General features: G+C 40.6%; 1 protein-coding gene across 1 annotated transcript in view; it reads left to right on the top strand.

The window, feature by feature from the left end:
* The window catches only part of Ckap2l (cytoskeleton associated protein 2 like), a 41,471-nt gene extending 26,152 nt beyond the window's left edge, over nt 1–15,319 (top strand). The window contains exons 6-9 of the mRNA XM_013147377.2: nt 8,766–8,921; nt 11,437–11,500; nt 12,806–12,992; nt 14,616–15,319. Of these exons, the coding sequence (XP_013002831.1) occupies nt 8,766–8,921; nt 11,437–11,500; nt 12,806–12,992; nt 14,616–14,841 (633 nt within the window). The 3' untranslated portion in view covers nt 14,842–15,319. The remainder of the gene's footprint in view (nt 1–8,765; nt 8,922–11,436; nt 11,501–12,805; nt 12,993–14,615) is intronic.
* Nucleotides 15,320–15,638: the final 319 nt, after the last annotated feature.

Genomic DNA, 15,638 nt, shown 5'->3' with positions numbered 1-15,638 from the left:
TATTGTTTTCTTAGTCTCCATTGCATTGATTTCTGCTCTAAGCTTTATGATTTCCTCCCTTCTTTTGGCTTTGGACTTGACTTGCTTTTCTTTTTCAGACGTTTGACGTGTACCATCAGGTTGTTTATTTGTGTTCATTCTGTTTTTCTGATGTGGGAATTCACCATAATAAATTTTCCTCTGAGGACTGCTTTCATTGCATCCCACAGGTTCCAGAAAGATGTATTTGTATTTTTATTTGCTTTAAGTATTGTTTAATTTCTTCTTTAACCCACTGATTGCTCAATTTTCATATGTTTGTGGGGTTTTTGCAGTTTCTTTTGTCATTAATTTCTAGTTTCATGGTGCTATGATCTGATAACGTGCATTTCAGTTCTTCTGCATTTACTGAAGCATGTTCTGTGGGCTAGAATATGGTCTGTTTTAGAGAATGTCCCATGTGCTGTTAAGAAGAATATATATATTCTGATGTTTTTGGGTGGAATACTCTGTATACGTCCACCAAGTCCAATTGTTCACAAGTGTGATTGAGTTCTGTTGTTTCTTTGCTGATTTTCTATCTAGTTGATCTGTCCCTTTGTGTCAATGGTCTCCGGTTATAATTGTGTTATTGCTTATTTAATTTTTAATTTCTGTTAATATTTGTTTGTATAGCTGGGTGCTCCCAAATTTGGTGCTTGATATTTAAGATTGTTATCTCTTCCTCTTGAAGTTTTTCCCTAACTAGTATATAGTGACCTTCTTTATCTCTTTTGATCATTCTTAATTTGAAGTTCATATTGTCTTCAAATAGAATAGCTACCTCTGCTTTTCGGGGGGGTCCTGTTGCATGAAGTATTGTTTTCCATCCTTTGACTTTCAGTCTATGAATTCCCTTTTGGATTAGATGGGTTTCTTATATATAGCATATGGTTGGATGTTGTTTCTTGCTCTATTCTGCCAGTCTGTTTCTTAATCTGTGAATTGAGGCCATTTACATTAATGGTTATAACTGATGTATATTGGTTTACTTTTGACATGTTATCTTCCTGCTGTTGATTCTTTACCTTTCCAGTCTGTTTAATTGTTTTTCTTGCTTAGTGGTTTTTTTCTATGTTTATCTAGAATGTCTTTCAGTATTCTTTGTAGGGTTGGTTTGGTGATCATGAAGTTCTTTGGGTGTTTGTCATGGAAGTATCTTATTTCAACATCAATTTTGAAGGACAGTTTTTCAGGATACATCAGTCTGGGTTAGAAGTAATTTTCCTCTAGGCTCTGAAATACTTCACTCCATGCTCCTCTTGACTTCATTATTTGTGTGGAAAAGTCTACTGTGATTCTGATAGGCTTTCCTTTATGGGTGATTTGTCTCTTCTCTCTAATAGCTTTTAATATTATGTTCTTATTCTGGATTTCTGGGATGTTGATGATTATATGTCTGGGTGTAGTTTTATTTTGGTTATAGTTATTTGGAGTTCTATATGCTTCACTGATCTATATATCAATTTCCATTCTCATCTTTAGGAAATTTTTAGCTATTACTTCTGTAAATAGCTTCCTGATATTATTTGTGTTGTCACCTTCTTTTTTGTTTAAACCTATCAGTCTTATATTGTTCTTCTTTGCATCATCTTGTAGCTATTGAATTGTTAATTCCTGATTCCTTGTTATTTTTAAAAGATTTTTCCTTTCCTGTTCACTGGCTGCAATCTTTTTTTTGAAGTCTCAAAGTCTATCTTCACTTTTATTGAGGCAGTTTTGTTACTTTCGATGGAATTTTTGATATCCTTTGTATCTTTGAATCTGCTTCATGCATTCTGTTTTTTTCTTATATTGTTCATTCAAGGTTTCCATCTTTCTGCATTGTTTTTTAACTATGTCTTCTTTAGATGTGTTCAGCATTTCCCATTGCATTTATCATTTCTTCTTTTACCTAAATTATTTCTGATCTGAGTTCTTTTATAGCTTCCCAAAGTTGTGTATTTACTTCCTTTTTGCCATCACTTCAGAAGATTTGGGTGTGTGGCTTACATTTTCTTCTATGTCCATGTCTCCTAGGCTTGCTTGGGATGGGCTGGAAGTTTGAGATTGCATTTTGCTCTTTTGCTTTGTCATTTTCCTATATTTCCGAGCTCTGAGCAATGTTCCAAAGCTTCCCAGTGTACTGGCAATCATGTTATGCACTTTAAACTCATGCAGCAGGATACAGGCAGCTGTCTGCAGTCCAGGGGGTTACTGAACGTGACCCAGTTAGGCCTGCGGGGGCCTCCAGTGATTTGGGAGGCTGTGTGGTGTCTTAGCATCTCAATGCAATGTCCAAATCTTCCCTATGTGCTGGAAATCACCTCTTGCATGCAGCTGTCGGAGCCCAGGTTCTCTGGGCATGGCCCAGTTAGGCCCACAGGGACCTCCTGTTTGGCCTCCAATGATTTGGGAGGCTGGGCATGGTCTTTATGGCTCTGAGCAATCTCCCAAAGCTTCCCTGTGGGCTGGAAATGGTCTCATGCCAGAGTCTGAATGCAGGCAGTTGTCCGCCCATGCATATGTTCTTAAAATCATTGCAGATACTACAAATAAGTAAGCAGGCCTCTCCCCTGCACCTATACACACACACACACACACACACACACACACACACACACACACATCCCAAGCTGCTCCCTGATAGTGGCCTTCATTGCCAGTTATCCCTGGACAGCTTTTATGTATGTATCTACAGTGTAAATAGAGAACTGCAGTGTACAGTTCTGTTTTGCTAGTTGTATTTATTCTGTTTCACACTTTCATACATGTTCTTTGGTTTTGTGTTTTCCTAGTCCCAGTATTATGCTGACTTTGTCAAATAAGTATTTTTTTTTCTTATCCACTGAAAGTAATTCGTGCAGCATGAAATTTGCTGTTGTTTGAAGGTTTAGTGAGAACTTTGCATAAAATCATCTGGACTGTGCTTCTTTGATTACACCTTTACAATTTTTCCTGTGGCCATTGGTCTATAAGTCTCCTTATTTCTCGAGCGAACTGTAGTAAATTTTGTACCTTTTTAAAATTCAAACTCGCTGAATGTTTTGTGTAATCTCTTTAAAAGAGTTTCTTTTGGGGCTGAGATTTAACTCGGCAGCATAAGGGCCTGCCCAGCATGTGCCAGGTTGTGGGTTCGATCCCTAGTACTAAAAGAAAAAAGTTTCTTTTGCATTTTATTGATAACTTTCTTGTCCATTAATATGTGCTCCTGTCACTGGCCAGGGTGAGTCTTTGCTTTAGTGAGAACAGAAAGGAACACTAAAGCAATGGTATGAATTTACAGGCAAAAGCTTTAATTGGAGAATATGAGAAAAGAGAGAAAGGACTACAGCTTGAAAAGAGAGAAGGGGCTACAGTCTCTGGAGGGTAGCTGCTCTGATGAAAGGCTGGACCTGGCCCACCCCTGTACACAGGAAGCTGGTATTAAGAGACATCTCCGCCCTGGTTTTGTAGCTCTGGAGGAATCCTCTTGGGGTGAGGAGTGGTTCCATCCTGTTGTCATTAGGGTTATGACTGTCCTGGGTTCTTGGTATCCTGTACAAAGACCACACAGAAGTAGAAGTGAAGTCATCGATTTATTAGTCAGGGTGTGCTCCTCTGGGAGGAACGAGCCGCTGAAAAGAGCTTATGGCCCCAAAGAAGCCAGATGTCAGAGTCTGTCTTAGTGGTGGGGAACCCGTGGCACACGTGCCACAGTGAGCTATGTGTATTGTTGAAAGCTCTAAAAGGTTCGCCGTCACTTGTCTACAGACAGTTTATACAGGGAGGGAATAGCTCTTTTGACTAACATGACAGTTCACCACAATCGGGGCAAGTCTCCTTTCTGTTGGAAGGGGAAGCGTTTGTCCCTGTGTGGACCTTTGAGGAGCTGCCATGGCACTCAGAGCCTCCGGTGGGGTGGGGATGAGGCGGGTCAAACCACAGCATAAAGGAGATTAGGATTAATTATAGTTGAGTTGGCTCCCTATCAGCTGTGTAGGATATCCCGCAGCACATGTGTACCCAGGCACAGCTTAGCTGCTAGAGTGGATGCTCCGCGGTTTCTAGAGAGCTTATCGGGGGCCCCCAGAAGTCTAAGCACACACAGCTTCTTGTCCTCCCCAGCTGCGGTTTAGCTGTCAGAACTGGGCACTCCCGCTTGGGAGAGCCATCTTACTCTTCAGCCCTCTGGTCTTCAGGCCCCCTTCTTTCAGGTGTTTCTCCTCTCTGCCTCCTGCCTCGCCAGGAATTGATCGTCTTCCTGGTAGCTTGTCTTCTCTTTGCGTCTGTTTTTTCTGGGACCCTCCTGACCACCAGCTCAGGACAATGGCTAAAACTTTTAGATGTCATTCTAAGGAGGAAAGATCTGGAACTGGACTCTGTAAAAGCTGGTAACTGGATGTTGCTGTGAACCTTAAAAATTAATCTCTTCTATTTTGGTGTCCTCTATCTTGAAGAGGAATGAGACAGGCTAGGTAAATTTATAGTTAATAAACTGTGTTCTATAGACCTTTCGTAAATGAGTAACATGCCTGTAATCCCAGGCATGTTCAAAGTTTTAAAGTAATAAAGAAAAGCCGGGCATGGTGGCACATGCCTGTAATCCCAGCGCTCAGGAGGCTTAGGCAGAACTGTTGCAAGGTCAAGACCAGCCTGGGCTACAAAACGAGCTCAAGGCTGGCCTGAACTGCATAGTGAGACTGTCTCAAAAAGACAAAAAAAAAAGAAAAGTATACAAAAATGAAGGTCAGTCTTGGTTTTGCTTTTAGTTACTTACTGGGCATTTATAGACATTTATAAGGAAGAATCATACATTTTAGCAGTCATTTTTAAGGCCCTGTCCACCTCAGCAGAAAATGCCATTTTTTAATCAGTAACAGGTGACAGGTCCAAGACTTTGTCCTTCATCCCTTTAGTGCACTCTGTCTGTGCATCTATTATGTTTATCATTCTTTTTCTAGCTTTTTAGTTGAAAACTTGGATGATTTAAATCAATCCTTCTTATTTTCTCACAAATACGTTTAATGCTATAAATTTGCTTCTTCCATTTTGCTCATATCCCTCAGATTTGACTAATATACTTTATCAGTCAGGATCAAGTTACAAAAATATCTCAATTAAAAAATAATATAATTACTCATTACTCATGTGTGTTCCCTCAAAACAAACTGTAAAAGGAAGATTTGTGTGCCAGTGATTGATTAGGAAGAGATTTCCGTGGGAAACAGAGAGTGGAGTAACAGGGAGGCTGTGAGACCAGGAAGGGAAGGAGGCCGACAGCATGTGGTGTCAGGCTCTTCCCCAGGCGGTGACCGTGGGCCACTCTGGAGACCATGTGAGCCACTCCACTCCTCTAGTTTGACAGATTTGCTGGAGTAGCTCGTAAAGCCCAGGAAAAGTTTATTTATATTTTCCTATTTATTGTAAAAGCTGTTATAGAAGACACCAATGGAGGCATGGATAAGATAGGGCACGCAGGAAGGCGCGCAGCTTGGCTACCTCCTCCCTCTAGCACACCATCCTCCAGGAGCCTGCATATGCTGTTACACGGAAGCTCTCCCAGTCCTGACCTTTCGCAGTTTTAGGGGAGGCTTCCTTACAGAAGCACAGAATCATCTCCATTTGCAGTTAGCTTAACCTTTAGTCCTCCCCCCAGAGCTGGGGGTGGGAGGGCTGAAAATCCCAAGTCTCTAACTCTGTATTGGACTTACCAGGGGCCAACTGCCATCTTGGCATCTCCCTGGGGCCTATCAGTCGACTCTTTAGTGTACAAAAGACAGTCGTCTTTGGAGATGACAGGAATTTTAAGAATTGTATGCCAAGAAATAGAGGAGAACTAAATACATCCTTTATAGTATCGCACTAGGAGAGATGAGCCCGGTGGACACAAGACTCTAACTATAGAGCACACAGTACCCGGCAGCTTCTGGGACCTCGGGGACAGGAAGTCTTGGGGTGTGGGCTCAGATCTTGAGGGAAGGCTGCTACCCAACTGATGCCCCTGCCTCCAGAGGACCACAGTGAGGTGGATCCGTGACTGCCAGAAAAAAGGGAAGGTTAAAACCAGCCTTTGTCACCAGGTGAGGAACTCCTGGCGGGGTGCCAAAAGCAAGTAACAAGAGCGCCCCTCTCCTCCCTTCTCTCTCTAGTGCCTGCTGTCTCCCCCTAGTGCCCAGGACTGGCACAACCCAGCAGAAAGCTATCAAGCAAGAAGTCTGAGGAGTTCAGCTCCAACATCACAAAGCAGGGGTGACCAGTGGGTTTAGAGCAAAGAGACAACAGCTTAATACTGTTTTCATTGTTCGTTTCTAAATGGCTAGAAGTTTCCATGTTGAGTTCTATTTTTTTTCTTCGTACTAGAAATCAAACTCAGGACCTCGTACTTTCCAGGCAGGCGCTGTGCAGTTGAGCTATATCCCCAGCCCTGTTGATTTCTAATTTAACCCAGAAGTCTTCTTAGAAGAGTATCTGAATTTCTAAATTTGTAGGATTTTTTTTCTTGCCATCTTTATGTTAATTTCCAATTATACCATATCATGGTTGATAACTATGACTAGTATTAATTCTGCTATATTCTACTATATTTATTCTGCTTGATGGAATTTATTGAAATTTTCCTTGTGGTCTTAATGCCTAATCTTTCTTAGTAGATATTCCAAAAGAATTTGAAAAGGATGTATATTCTGTTTGTTTACCAAATACGTTACTCTCTGAAAGAAATATGCTGGAGTTTCTCTGGAAGGAGGACGGTCATTGACAGTTTCCCTTTGTAGTTCTGTCAATTTTGGCTTTCTGGCTTTCAAAGCTCTCTTAGGTGCTTACAGAGTCATGGCTGGCTTTGATTTCTCTTTTGTCTGATATTAATCTTGCCATTTGTAAGAATTTGTCTGGCAGAACTCTTTTCACCCCTTTGTTTTAAATCTCATGAATTTATTCATTTTAGGAATGTCCAGTACAAATGTGTGCAGCTGAATTTTTTAACAGATCAGTAACTCTGCTTGTAAAAAACAAATATAGCCCATATACATGTATGTACTGTTATTACTCATATTTAAACTTAACTTGCTATTTTATAACTCAATTTCTATGAATCCATGTTTGTTTGTTCCCCTTATTTCTGTTTTATACAGTGTTAGTTCATAAAGGCAATAGTAAATTACAATAAAAAATAAAATGGTAGATATAAGTTGAAACATGGTTTGCAGGTTATACTCTTGAATTTTGTTTCAAGTCTGTTGTGTGAACTCTAACGTTCATTTATTAGGAACTTTATGGTTTTCTAACAGTAAATTTTGAATCCTAAGTGCTTATGGAAATGTCATTAATTTGCCCTCTTGTAATCACGGTCTGACTGGGGAAATTTCCTAATTTCAGGTTGTTTTCCTTAGAAAATTTGAAGTTACCTCTTGCCTTTCTTTCTTGCATCTGATGTTAATTTATTAAAGTCACATACCAACCTGAGTCTCACTTTTCTAATGGTAATCTTCTTCTTTCCTTCTCTCAGATCTTTAAGGATTTTCTTTTTATCCTTGGTTTAGTAAGTACTACTATTCTTTTTTCATTCATCCTGCTTGACTTTCAAGAGGTCTTTAATCAAAACAATCATTTTTTTTGTTCAGTTCTTAAAAGTTTCCTTCTGCATCTGCTTTGTGTATGCTCAGGTTTGTTCACTTAAGATTTCCTTCTAGGAATTCTCTGAGGTGGATATCGGAATTACTGAACAATGACTGTGTCCTTCAGAACTCTAGATTTTATTTCATACTGTTCATTTCTTTGTTCCATCTTCCTGGGCGCTGGGAGGACTGCACAGCTGAACTGTCAGCTTGTGAATTCCTTCTTCAGCCCTGTCTGTGTGCTGTTCTGCCCCTCTGTAGGTCTTCCTTAAAACAGCCCATTCGAGTTTAATGGTGGCAGTACTCTCTTAGCGCTCTAACGATACTGACTGTAGAACTCTTAAACTTATTCTTCTTTCCTCCCTCAACTTTTTGCTCCAGTGTTCTTTCTTGTTTAATGAGTTTTATGCCTCTTTCACATTATATTGGTTTCCCCAAACATGGATGACTCTCAGTTGTGAGCTTACTTTGATGTGACCCACATCTCTTGAGGAGCAGGTGGTGAGTGAACCAGTGCCTGCGCTTTGGTGGTGGAAACTCCCCTTTCCTCCTGGCCCACGTCAGAAGCCATTTCAAAGTTGCTGTGTGTGGAATCAACCCTTTTACATTCACCCATGATAAATCCCCAGTACACCATGGGAACACCCCTGACCTTTGCATACCTGTACCATCTCTCTTTCTGCCACTAAGAGTCATGGGGGAATTCTGGCCACTGTTCACCATTCCCACTTTAAATGTATAGTATTGTGAATGTTGTATAGGAACTGTTGATAACTCTAAGGTTTGTTTTGTTTTTGGTTTTGTTTTTGCAGATTGAACCCAGGGCCTCACACATGGCTATCCAAGTGCTCCACCACTGAGCTGCAGCCTGAGCCCTGTTTTCACTTTTTCCCTACATAAAAATGTAAAACATATTCCTTACTTTCTGCTGTGATAAATATTTTTCTCTTTGATCTCATGTAACTCTTAAAATCTAAGGATCACTGTCATTGAAACATATAATTAAAATGGGTACACATTATTATATGTACATTGTCCCTCAATAAAGTTGAAACTTTTAACAAGCTCAGATGATCACACCAATGTTTGCATGTCATCTGTAATAAATTCTAGGAGATATGAAAGTAATGGTGAAATGGTACTAATTATCTCTGGATACTTCCTGTTTTTCAGGGTGTACTTTCTAATGAAATATCTACCATTTTGTCCAACATTCCTGAGGCTGAAAAATTCGCTAAATTCTGGATCTGCAAAGCAAAGCTATTGGCAAGAAAAGGCACCTTTGATGTTATTGGGCTGTACGAAGAAGCCATTAAAAATGGAGCAAAAGTGAGTGTCTGTCTTGGGTGGGTGACTTCTTAAAATTCTCTTTCGTAGGGTTTCATTCTTGTTCATAATATGATAGTTATATAATGCAGTGTTAAACTCTTAACTCACTTCATAAAGTTATACACAGAATATGAAATTCAATATGTTTTGTGAACATATTTAAATATTTCATAGGAAGAACTATGACATGCAAACCACCTTATCAAGTGACTATGTCCCATTTGACTCAAAACACTAATTATAAAAATATGCAATTATGGAAAGTAATAGTATAAACAGTTATAGCATCAAACTCTAATATTTATAAAGAACCTAAAAATATATTAAGTTCAATATTTCAATATCCATATGTAAATAATATAGTCAATATTGCATGAAATTTTTAAAAAGCACTATCTATATAGTTGTTTAACAAGAACTGCATCAAATAATTTTGTAACTCTTCACTTAAATGCCATTTTCCATTTCATACTGCTATTCTACAATAACTGTTTCCGTGATTGTTAGGGTATTTCACACAGCTCATTTCAGTAGTCACATACTGAGTAAAGTTCATTCAATAAAACTTCTGCCTCCTTCCACTCCCATTTCTAATTCCCAGAGTACAATGATTATTTTAATATTTTTACCACTATAGTTCCAGAAAACATGCTTATATTGCTGGCTTTTGATGTTTCAGTTTTAGACATAATTGTAGACTTTCTGCTGTACATGACGAGGTTTAACCCACTTTCGTATACACAGTACAAATCTCCAGCACATGAACACGCACACCTATCCGTCATCCTCACGAGCCTTTTCCATCCTTAATCCTCCATTAGAGTCACATGGAAATTCTGGTCACTTTTTAGTGTCCACGTTGCTATGAATATTTAAGAAACATGAATATGTTGACCCATGTAGTAAATTGTATGGTTACTGCTTTTCAAACACGACTTCTCCTTTTCCTTTAATTAATTATTTTCTTATTTTACCTTTGTAATTAGTTTTCATACTGTTTTCTAACTTTCTAAGTACTTTTTTATTTTAAAGAGAGTGAAACAAAACAAAACAATGAGAACGATCTTGGATTTCAAAAACAAGACAGCAGGAAATCAACCATAGTTACTCTATTGCACATTGTTATCCTCTAAATAGTTGCTCAGACTACCAGAGATAGGCCTGCAAAGTTAACCAAACAGTACAAACTCTAAGTTGTCCCTTTACTTCAGTTGCCATCATTGCAGAAATTTCAGGTGTGTGACTTCTGCCTTCTTCTGTGTCCGTGTCTCCTCAACTTGTTCTGGGTGAGCTGACGGTCTGAGGTCGCACCTTCATTTTGATATTTTCCTGTGTTCCTCCAAATCAGCAGGTTGCTGAGTCCTGGGTGCTTCCTGCACTGCTTCCCGTCCCACGGTGCGAGGGATTGGCACCTGGGTTTCTCCCATCCAAGGTTCCCAGGGTGCCAGAGGGGTATGGGTGGCAGCTCACTGATGCTCCCTGATGGCTGTGGGGCCTCAGGGCATGGCCTCTACCTGGCCTCAGTGGTAGGCTCACTAGAGGCGCATGGCTTCTTCTCCTCTTTTTCTTTGAGACCTTTCCATTATTCCTGACTGTTCACATGTTCTTTACACCTGTCTCTATAGCTGTCATTGTGGGATCTCCATCATCACCCAAAGACACCTTTTCAACCCTTCTGGAGTCGAGTGATCTCTCACTTCCCAGAGCCTGGAGCACTTTTCCCTCTTCCTGCAGTGCCTGCTCCTTCTCAGTGCTTTGCTTCACTTTGTCCCTCCCTCCCTCTGTCTTTTTCTCATCATCACTGTTATTATTTTGCTTTTCTCTGTTATTCATTAAAGGCTTTATTTAGATGCTGGTTAACCGGGATTGTTTGCATATAAGGGGTGGATTTGAAAAAGCATACAATAGTAAAAGCCCAGACACATGAATAAGACTTACCATAGAATGATCTGATATCAATTTAGTAAAGAATCCTCAATATCACTATCTTTAGAGCTTTCCTCTTAAAGTAGTGATATTCTCTAGTGAAGCCTTTCCAGTCATTTTCCTGGATTATTAGTGATTTTCTTTGTTAAGTTTAACCTATTGTTCAATTTTTCTGAAATGAGGTATATGATTTTTATGATGAAAACAAGACTTAAACTAAGACAACACAAAAAATATGTGATACATTTTCTGTAGGGTACTTTACTCTTTGGACCAGAATCTTCATGTAGGATCACATCTTCAGTGCAGTGATGTAAGTAAATAGGAAAATAGAATTAGATTTGGAGAAATTTGTTATAAACATTTTAAACATCTTTCGCTGAAGTCATTGCCAACATTTAACCATTTTCTCTGTTCCCTCATTTCCCTCATGAAATTAAAAAACCTTTTAAGTGTTTATAGATACACGAGATTTTCAAAGGAAACATTTTTATTACTAGAAGTTTATTTAATGTTAAAGTTCCTTGACTCTTTTTTCCCTTCCATAGATACTTTTAATAGTACTCCTTTATTTTCTTCTTCTCTCCAGCCAATTCAAGAGTTACGGGAAGTTGTTCTTAATATTTTGCAAGATCAAAACAGAACTGCAGAAGGTACTGATACTTGTGTAGTCCCCCAGTGTGCCCCTCACTTCTTTGTTTTCATGGCCTGACCCTTTCAGCCATTGCCATCAGCTAATTTATTTCTATTATTACAAGAATATGTGTGCCCAACACTCTACAGAGGTTGTTTCCACCACAGCAACCTGAAGGGTCCTGCCTTCCTGGGGCTCTCGTGGACCCCCAGGAGCTTTACCAGAAAACACTCAGGCATAAGGGAGAGATGCCTTGGTTTAAGTTCTGTGTTAATTCCAGTAAATCCACCAACACTTATCTAAAGTCATGTTATCTCTTCAAATAGCCATCACAAGTTTCTTTTAACCATTACTGTCCTTGGTCAGAACTTGTAGAGGATGTTCTTATGAGAGCTAGTGTGCCCAGCACTGAGTACTTGTTGTATGAACACTAAGGCAAAACAAGTAATCTTAAAAAAATAAAGTGGATATTTCCTATAAGGTGACCAAACTGCTTCCTTGAAGGATAGATTTAACTAGGAAACAATTGAGTACTGTGAAATTATAGCTAAGTGGCCTCTACTTTTGGAAAATAAGTTGTAGAAATAAGTTATAGACTCTGGAAGTGATTCTGCGGTTCAGATATTTTATTTATAACACACAGCACTCTCTTAAAAGTTTAGAGGAAATATTAATCCATGCCTTTGCTGCTTGGCAGCCCAGTGATACTCTTAGGGGCTCAGCCTATCTTAGTCTAACTTACTTCCTTTCACTTTGGCTGTTGTGGGTGAGCTATCATGAAAATTAAGCCATTACAAAGTATTTTTTATTCACTCCTAAGGTAATAGCCATGTGGTCATCCCTGGGTAAAGAGATTGGGAAATAGAGTCAAGTAAGCCAAGAAAATCGATCCACGGTATGATGTAAAGGTAGAAGACCTGTGATTAGTCTGTACAAGAGCCCTCGAGGATAGAAAAGCCTGGAGGTTAGGGCTGAGAATACAGCTCAGCGACCTAAGTGCCTGCCTAGCAAGCGCAAGGTCCTCAGTCCCATTCCTGGTACCAAAAAAAAATACTGGAGAAGTGCTCGGTTGAAGGGTTATCTAGGCCCAGAAGCTCTATGGAAGGCTCGTTAGCAAGGTGGCCTGATGTCAGAGGACACTGCTGTGGGGCTTAGCAGGAAAAGCTAGTTATAAGTGCCAAGTCCAATCATTGGCTCTTTGTCTAATGGGGCTTAGTGAAGATCACTGGGAAATCATTGTATAGATTACGTTTTCATTTTTTTGATCTTTAAATATTAAATTGCTAAATCTTGTTTCCCTTACTTCCCTTTCTTACATACACAGGAGCTGCCCCTGATTCTTTAGGTTCTGCAAATATCAGATTGATGGAAGAGCTGGTCAAGAAGACGGAATCTGAAGAGTCCTGTCTTCCTCCAGAAGAGCAGGACCAGGTTCCAGCAACTCCCCAGATAACCAAGGTGGGGCAGAATAATCATCCTGGTATCAAGTTACAGATCTCCTCCATCCCCAGGTAAGCAGACTGGGAAGCAGGCTTTGTGATCACAGACCGAATTCCAGTTCAGTGCTGGGCGGCCCCTTCAGGGCTCCACAGGAACAGCAGTTCACAGATCACTCTGCTTCCTGTGAGGCCCAGGCAGCCCTGAGCATCTCTGGCACCCAGGAAGGAGCCAAGGGTGAGGAGAGGCTGAAAGCATTGGTAGGAGGGTGGGATCCCCTCTGCACACATCTCATCCCCCTCCTCCACCCCGCAGGAAGCGACCTGTGGTGAGGAAGAGACCACGGGAGCCCGGAAGGCTGCCGGAAAGGATTCGCCCTTTCCTCCTGGCCGCCTCCACTCCCCTTTGCCCTGCACTTAGAGCTCCCTCCTTCCTTTTCTACTTGGCTGGCACAGAGGGGTGAGGCAGGGGGGGTGGCACCAGGTCCCAGACTGGGGCCAGCTCTGGAGCTATGGGGTGAGGAGGAGCAGTGAAGAGCCCTGGGAGAGCAGGGAGGGCGGTTGTGCTAGTCACAAGTGCTCTGCTTTTTTAACGTGTATGCATTTAATCATTTTAAAGATCTGTGTCAGGCTCTCGGCCTCACTTTCATAAAGGTAGGTGTAGCATGGCTCTCCTCAGCTCCTGATCTTGAGAGAGCACCAGGACAATAGTTGTGTGTTTCAGTTGCCTGAAAAACAGCTGCCTTGTCCAGCTGTGAACCCCTCTGCTGGACACATCTCTCCCCGTGGCTAACAGCTGCAGATGAAAAAAAGCAAGTGATCCCCCCCTGTTGCCTCGAGGCTATGTTATGACAGCTTTCAGCTTTGGGCACCCGCTAGTGTTGTCTAGTGCTTGTGTGAATTGTGGGTCAGAGTCACTACATGGGAGGGCGTTGCCCTGTCCTCCCCACTGCTGTCTATTGGAACGCATTTACAAGAAAGATCCCCAATTTGTGCCTTTCTTCCCCATCTTAAAAGCTATCTTTGGAATAATTTTCTTGTCAGAGCTAGGAAGAATCTTGGAAGCCATTAGTCCAACCAAATTTGATATTAGGTCCAATTCCTTAAGATTCATTAACTCTTTTGTAAGTTTATGGGGTAAACAAATACTAGCTGCAAAACAACTGACATCAAATAAAGACTACTCTTGTCTGATGCTTTCTATGTGCTTGGACCATCCCAGGAGCAGATGACCACTGCAAATACAGTCTGGAAATTAGGGAAAGGCCTTCATAGGCTGACAGCCACTCTAGACATATCTCTTATATCAACTTATAAGAAACATGTGTCGGGGCTGGGGATTTAGCTCAGCGGCATAAGCACCTGCCTTGCAAGCAGGCGGTCATGAGTTCAATCCCTGGTACCGATAAAAATGAAAAAGACAAAAAAAAAAAAAAAGAAACGTGTCATTTTATTATGGAATAAGAAACAAAGAACAAGTAGAATCTTTTGAATGTTACAGGGTTTGAAATGCATCTCTCAGTTGGGCATGTTGGCACACACTGTAATCTCAGCACTCAGGGTTGAGGCAGGAGGATCACCACAAGTAAAAGGCCAACCTGCGCTCCATAGTGAGTTCAAGGTTAGCCTGAACTGCATAGCAAGAACTGGTCTCCAAAAGACCAAAGATAAGTAAATGTATCTTTTGCTGTCTTTCAGAATAAGTGGGATGCCAGAAGTGCAAGACATGAAGCTCATCACCCCTGTGCGGCGCTCAGCAAGGATCGAGCGAGCAGTGTCCCGCTACCCAGAAATGCTGCAGGAACACGATCTGGTAGTGGCTTCTCTTGATGAACTCTTAAATGTGGAAGAAACGGAGTGCTTTATATTCCGTAAAAATGAAGCCTTGCCTGTAACATTAGGGTATGAAAATCCTGAATCATAATGTCTCAAAGTCCATAAGACTCCTTGTCCGTTTATAAAGATTGATTATATAATGCGTGATAAAATGAACAGCTACTTTGAAGAAAAAGAGACACCATGGTATCCAGTGCTGATTCTGTAGCGTCATGCTGTGAAATCCAGTGAGGCTATTATTCTCTGTTCAGAGTGGTCTTAGTCTGTTTTGTATTGTTTAATTTCAGCATACGTGAAGGTATGGACAGCTATTTTGAAGAGAATGAGACATATTATGGCAGCCATTTATTTTCCTATTGTCTGGTTTTGAAGGCCTGTAATACCTTCATCATTCTGTTCTGATCAGTTTTATACTATTTTATTGTGTGTGAAGATATGGACAACTATTGGAAAAAAACAAGAGACGGTATGATAGACAGTGATGATCTCCCATTGTCTTGCTTTGAAATTTCTGATCTGCTTTGTTCTGCTTTGTTATGTTTAGTTTTACCCTCTTTAAAATAGAATTTTAAAAAAACTCTTTGTCCAGGTGACCTGAAAATACTCATGGAACAGCAAGACATCTCAGATGCACATTATGAACACTTGGGAGATAGAAACTAATTCACTGGATCTATCCTCAAATTTTATATCCTCATGGGAAAGTCTCCAGTTTATGCGTCCAAGACTGTAGTTTGCTAGTTTTACAACGTCCATAAATTTCAACCTATTGAGCAACGTGGCCCACCACTGTGGACACAATTTACACTTTCCTGAAATACTTTTCATTTCACTGTAGTTATTTTCCGTATCTGAGGATTGATGCTGCAGCAGGATGGGCTTTCC

This window comes from Cavia porcellus, unplaced genomic scaffold, assembly GCF_034190915.1.
Source record: "Cavia porcellus strain 051 isolate PalLab524CR breed Dunkin Hartley unplaced genomic scaffold, mCavPor4.1 scaffold_18, whole genome shotgun sequence".
NCBI classification, from domain to species: Eukaryota; Metazoa; Chordata; class Mammalia; order Rodentia; family Caviidae; genus Cavia; species Cavia porcellus.
Note: the sequence above shows the minus strand (reverse complement) of the source record. Positions and strands in the feature narration are given on the sequence as shown.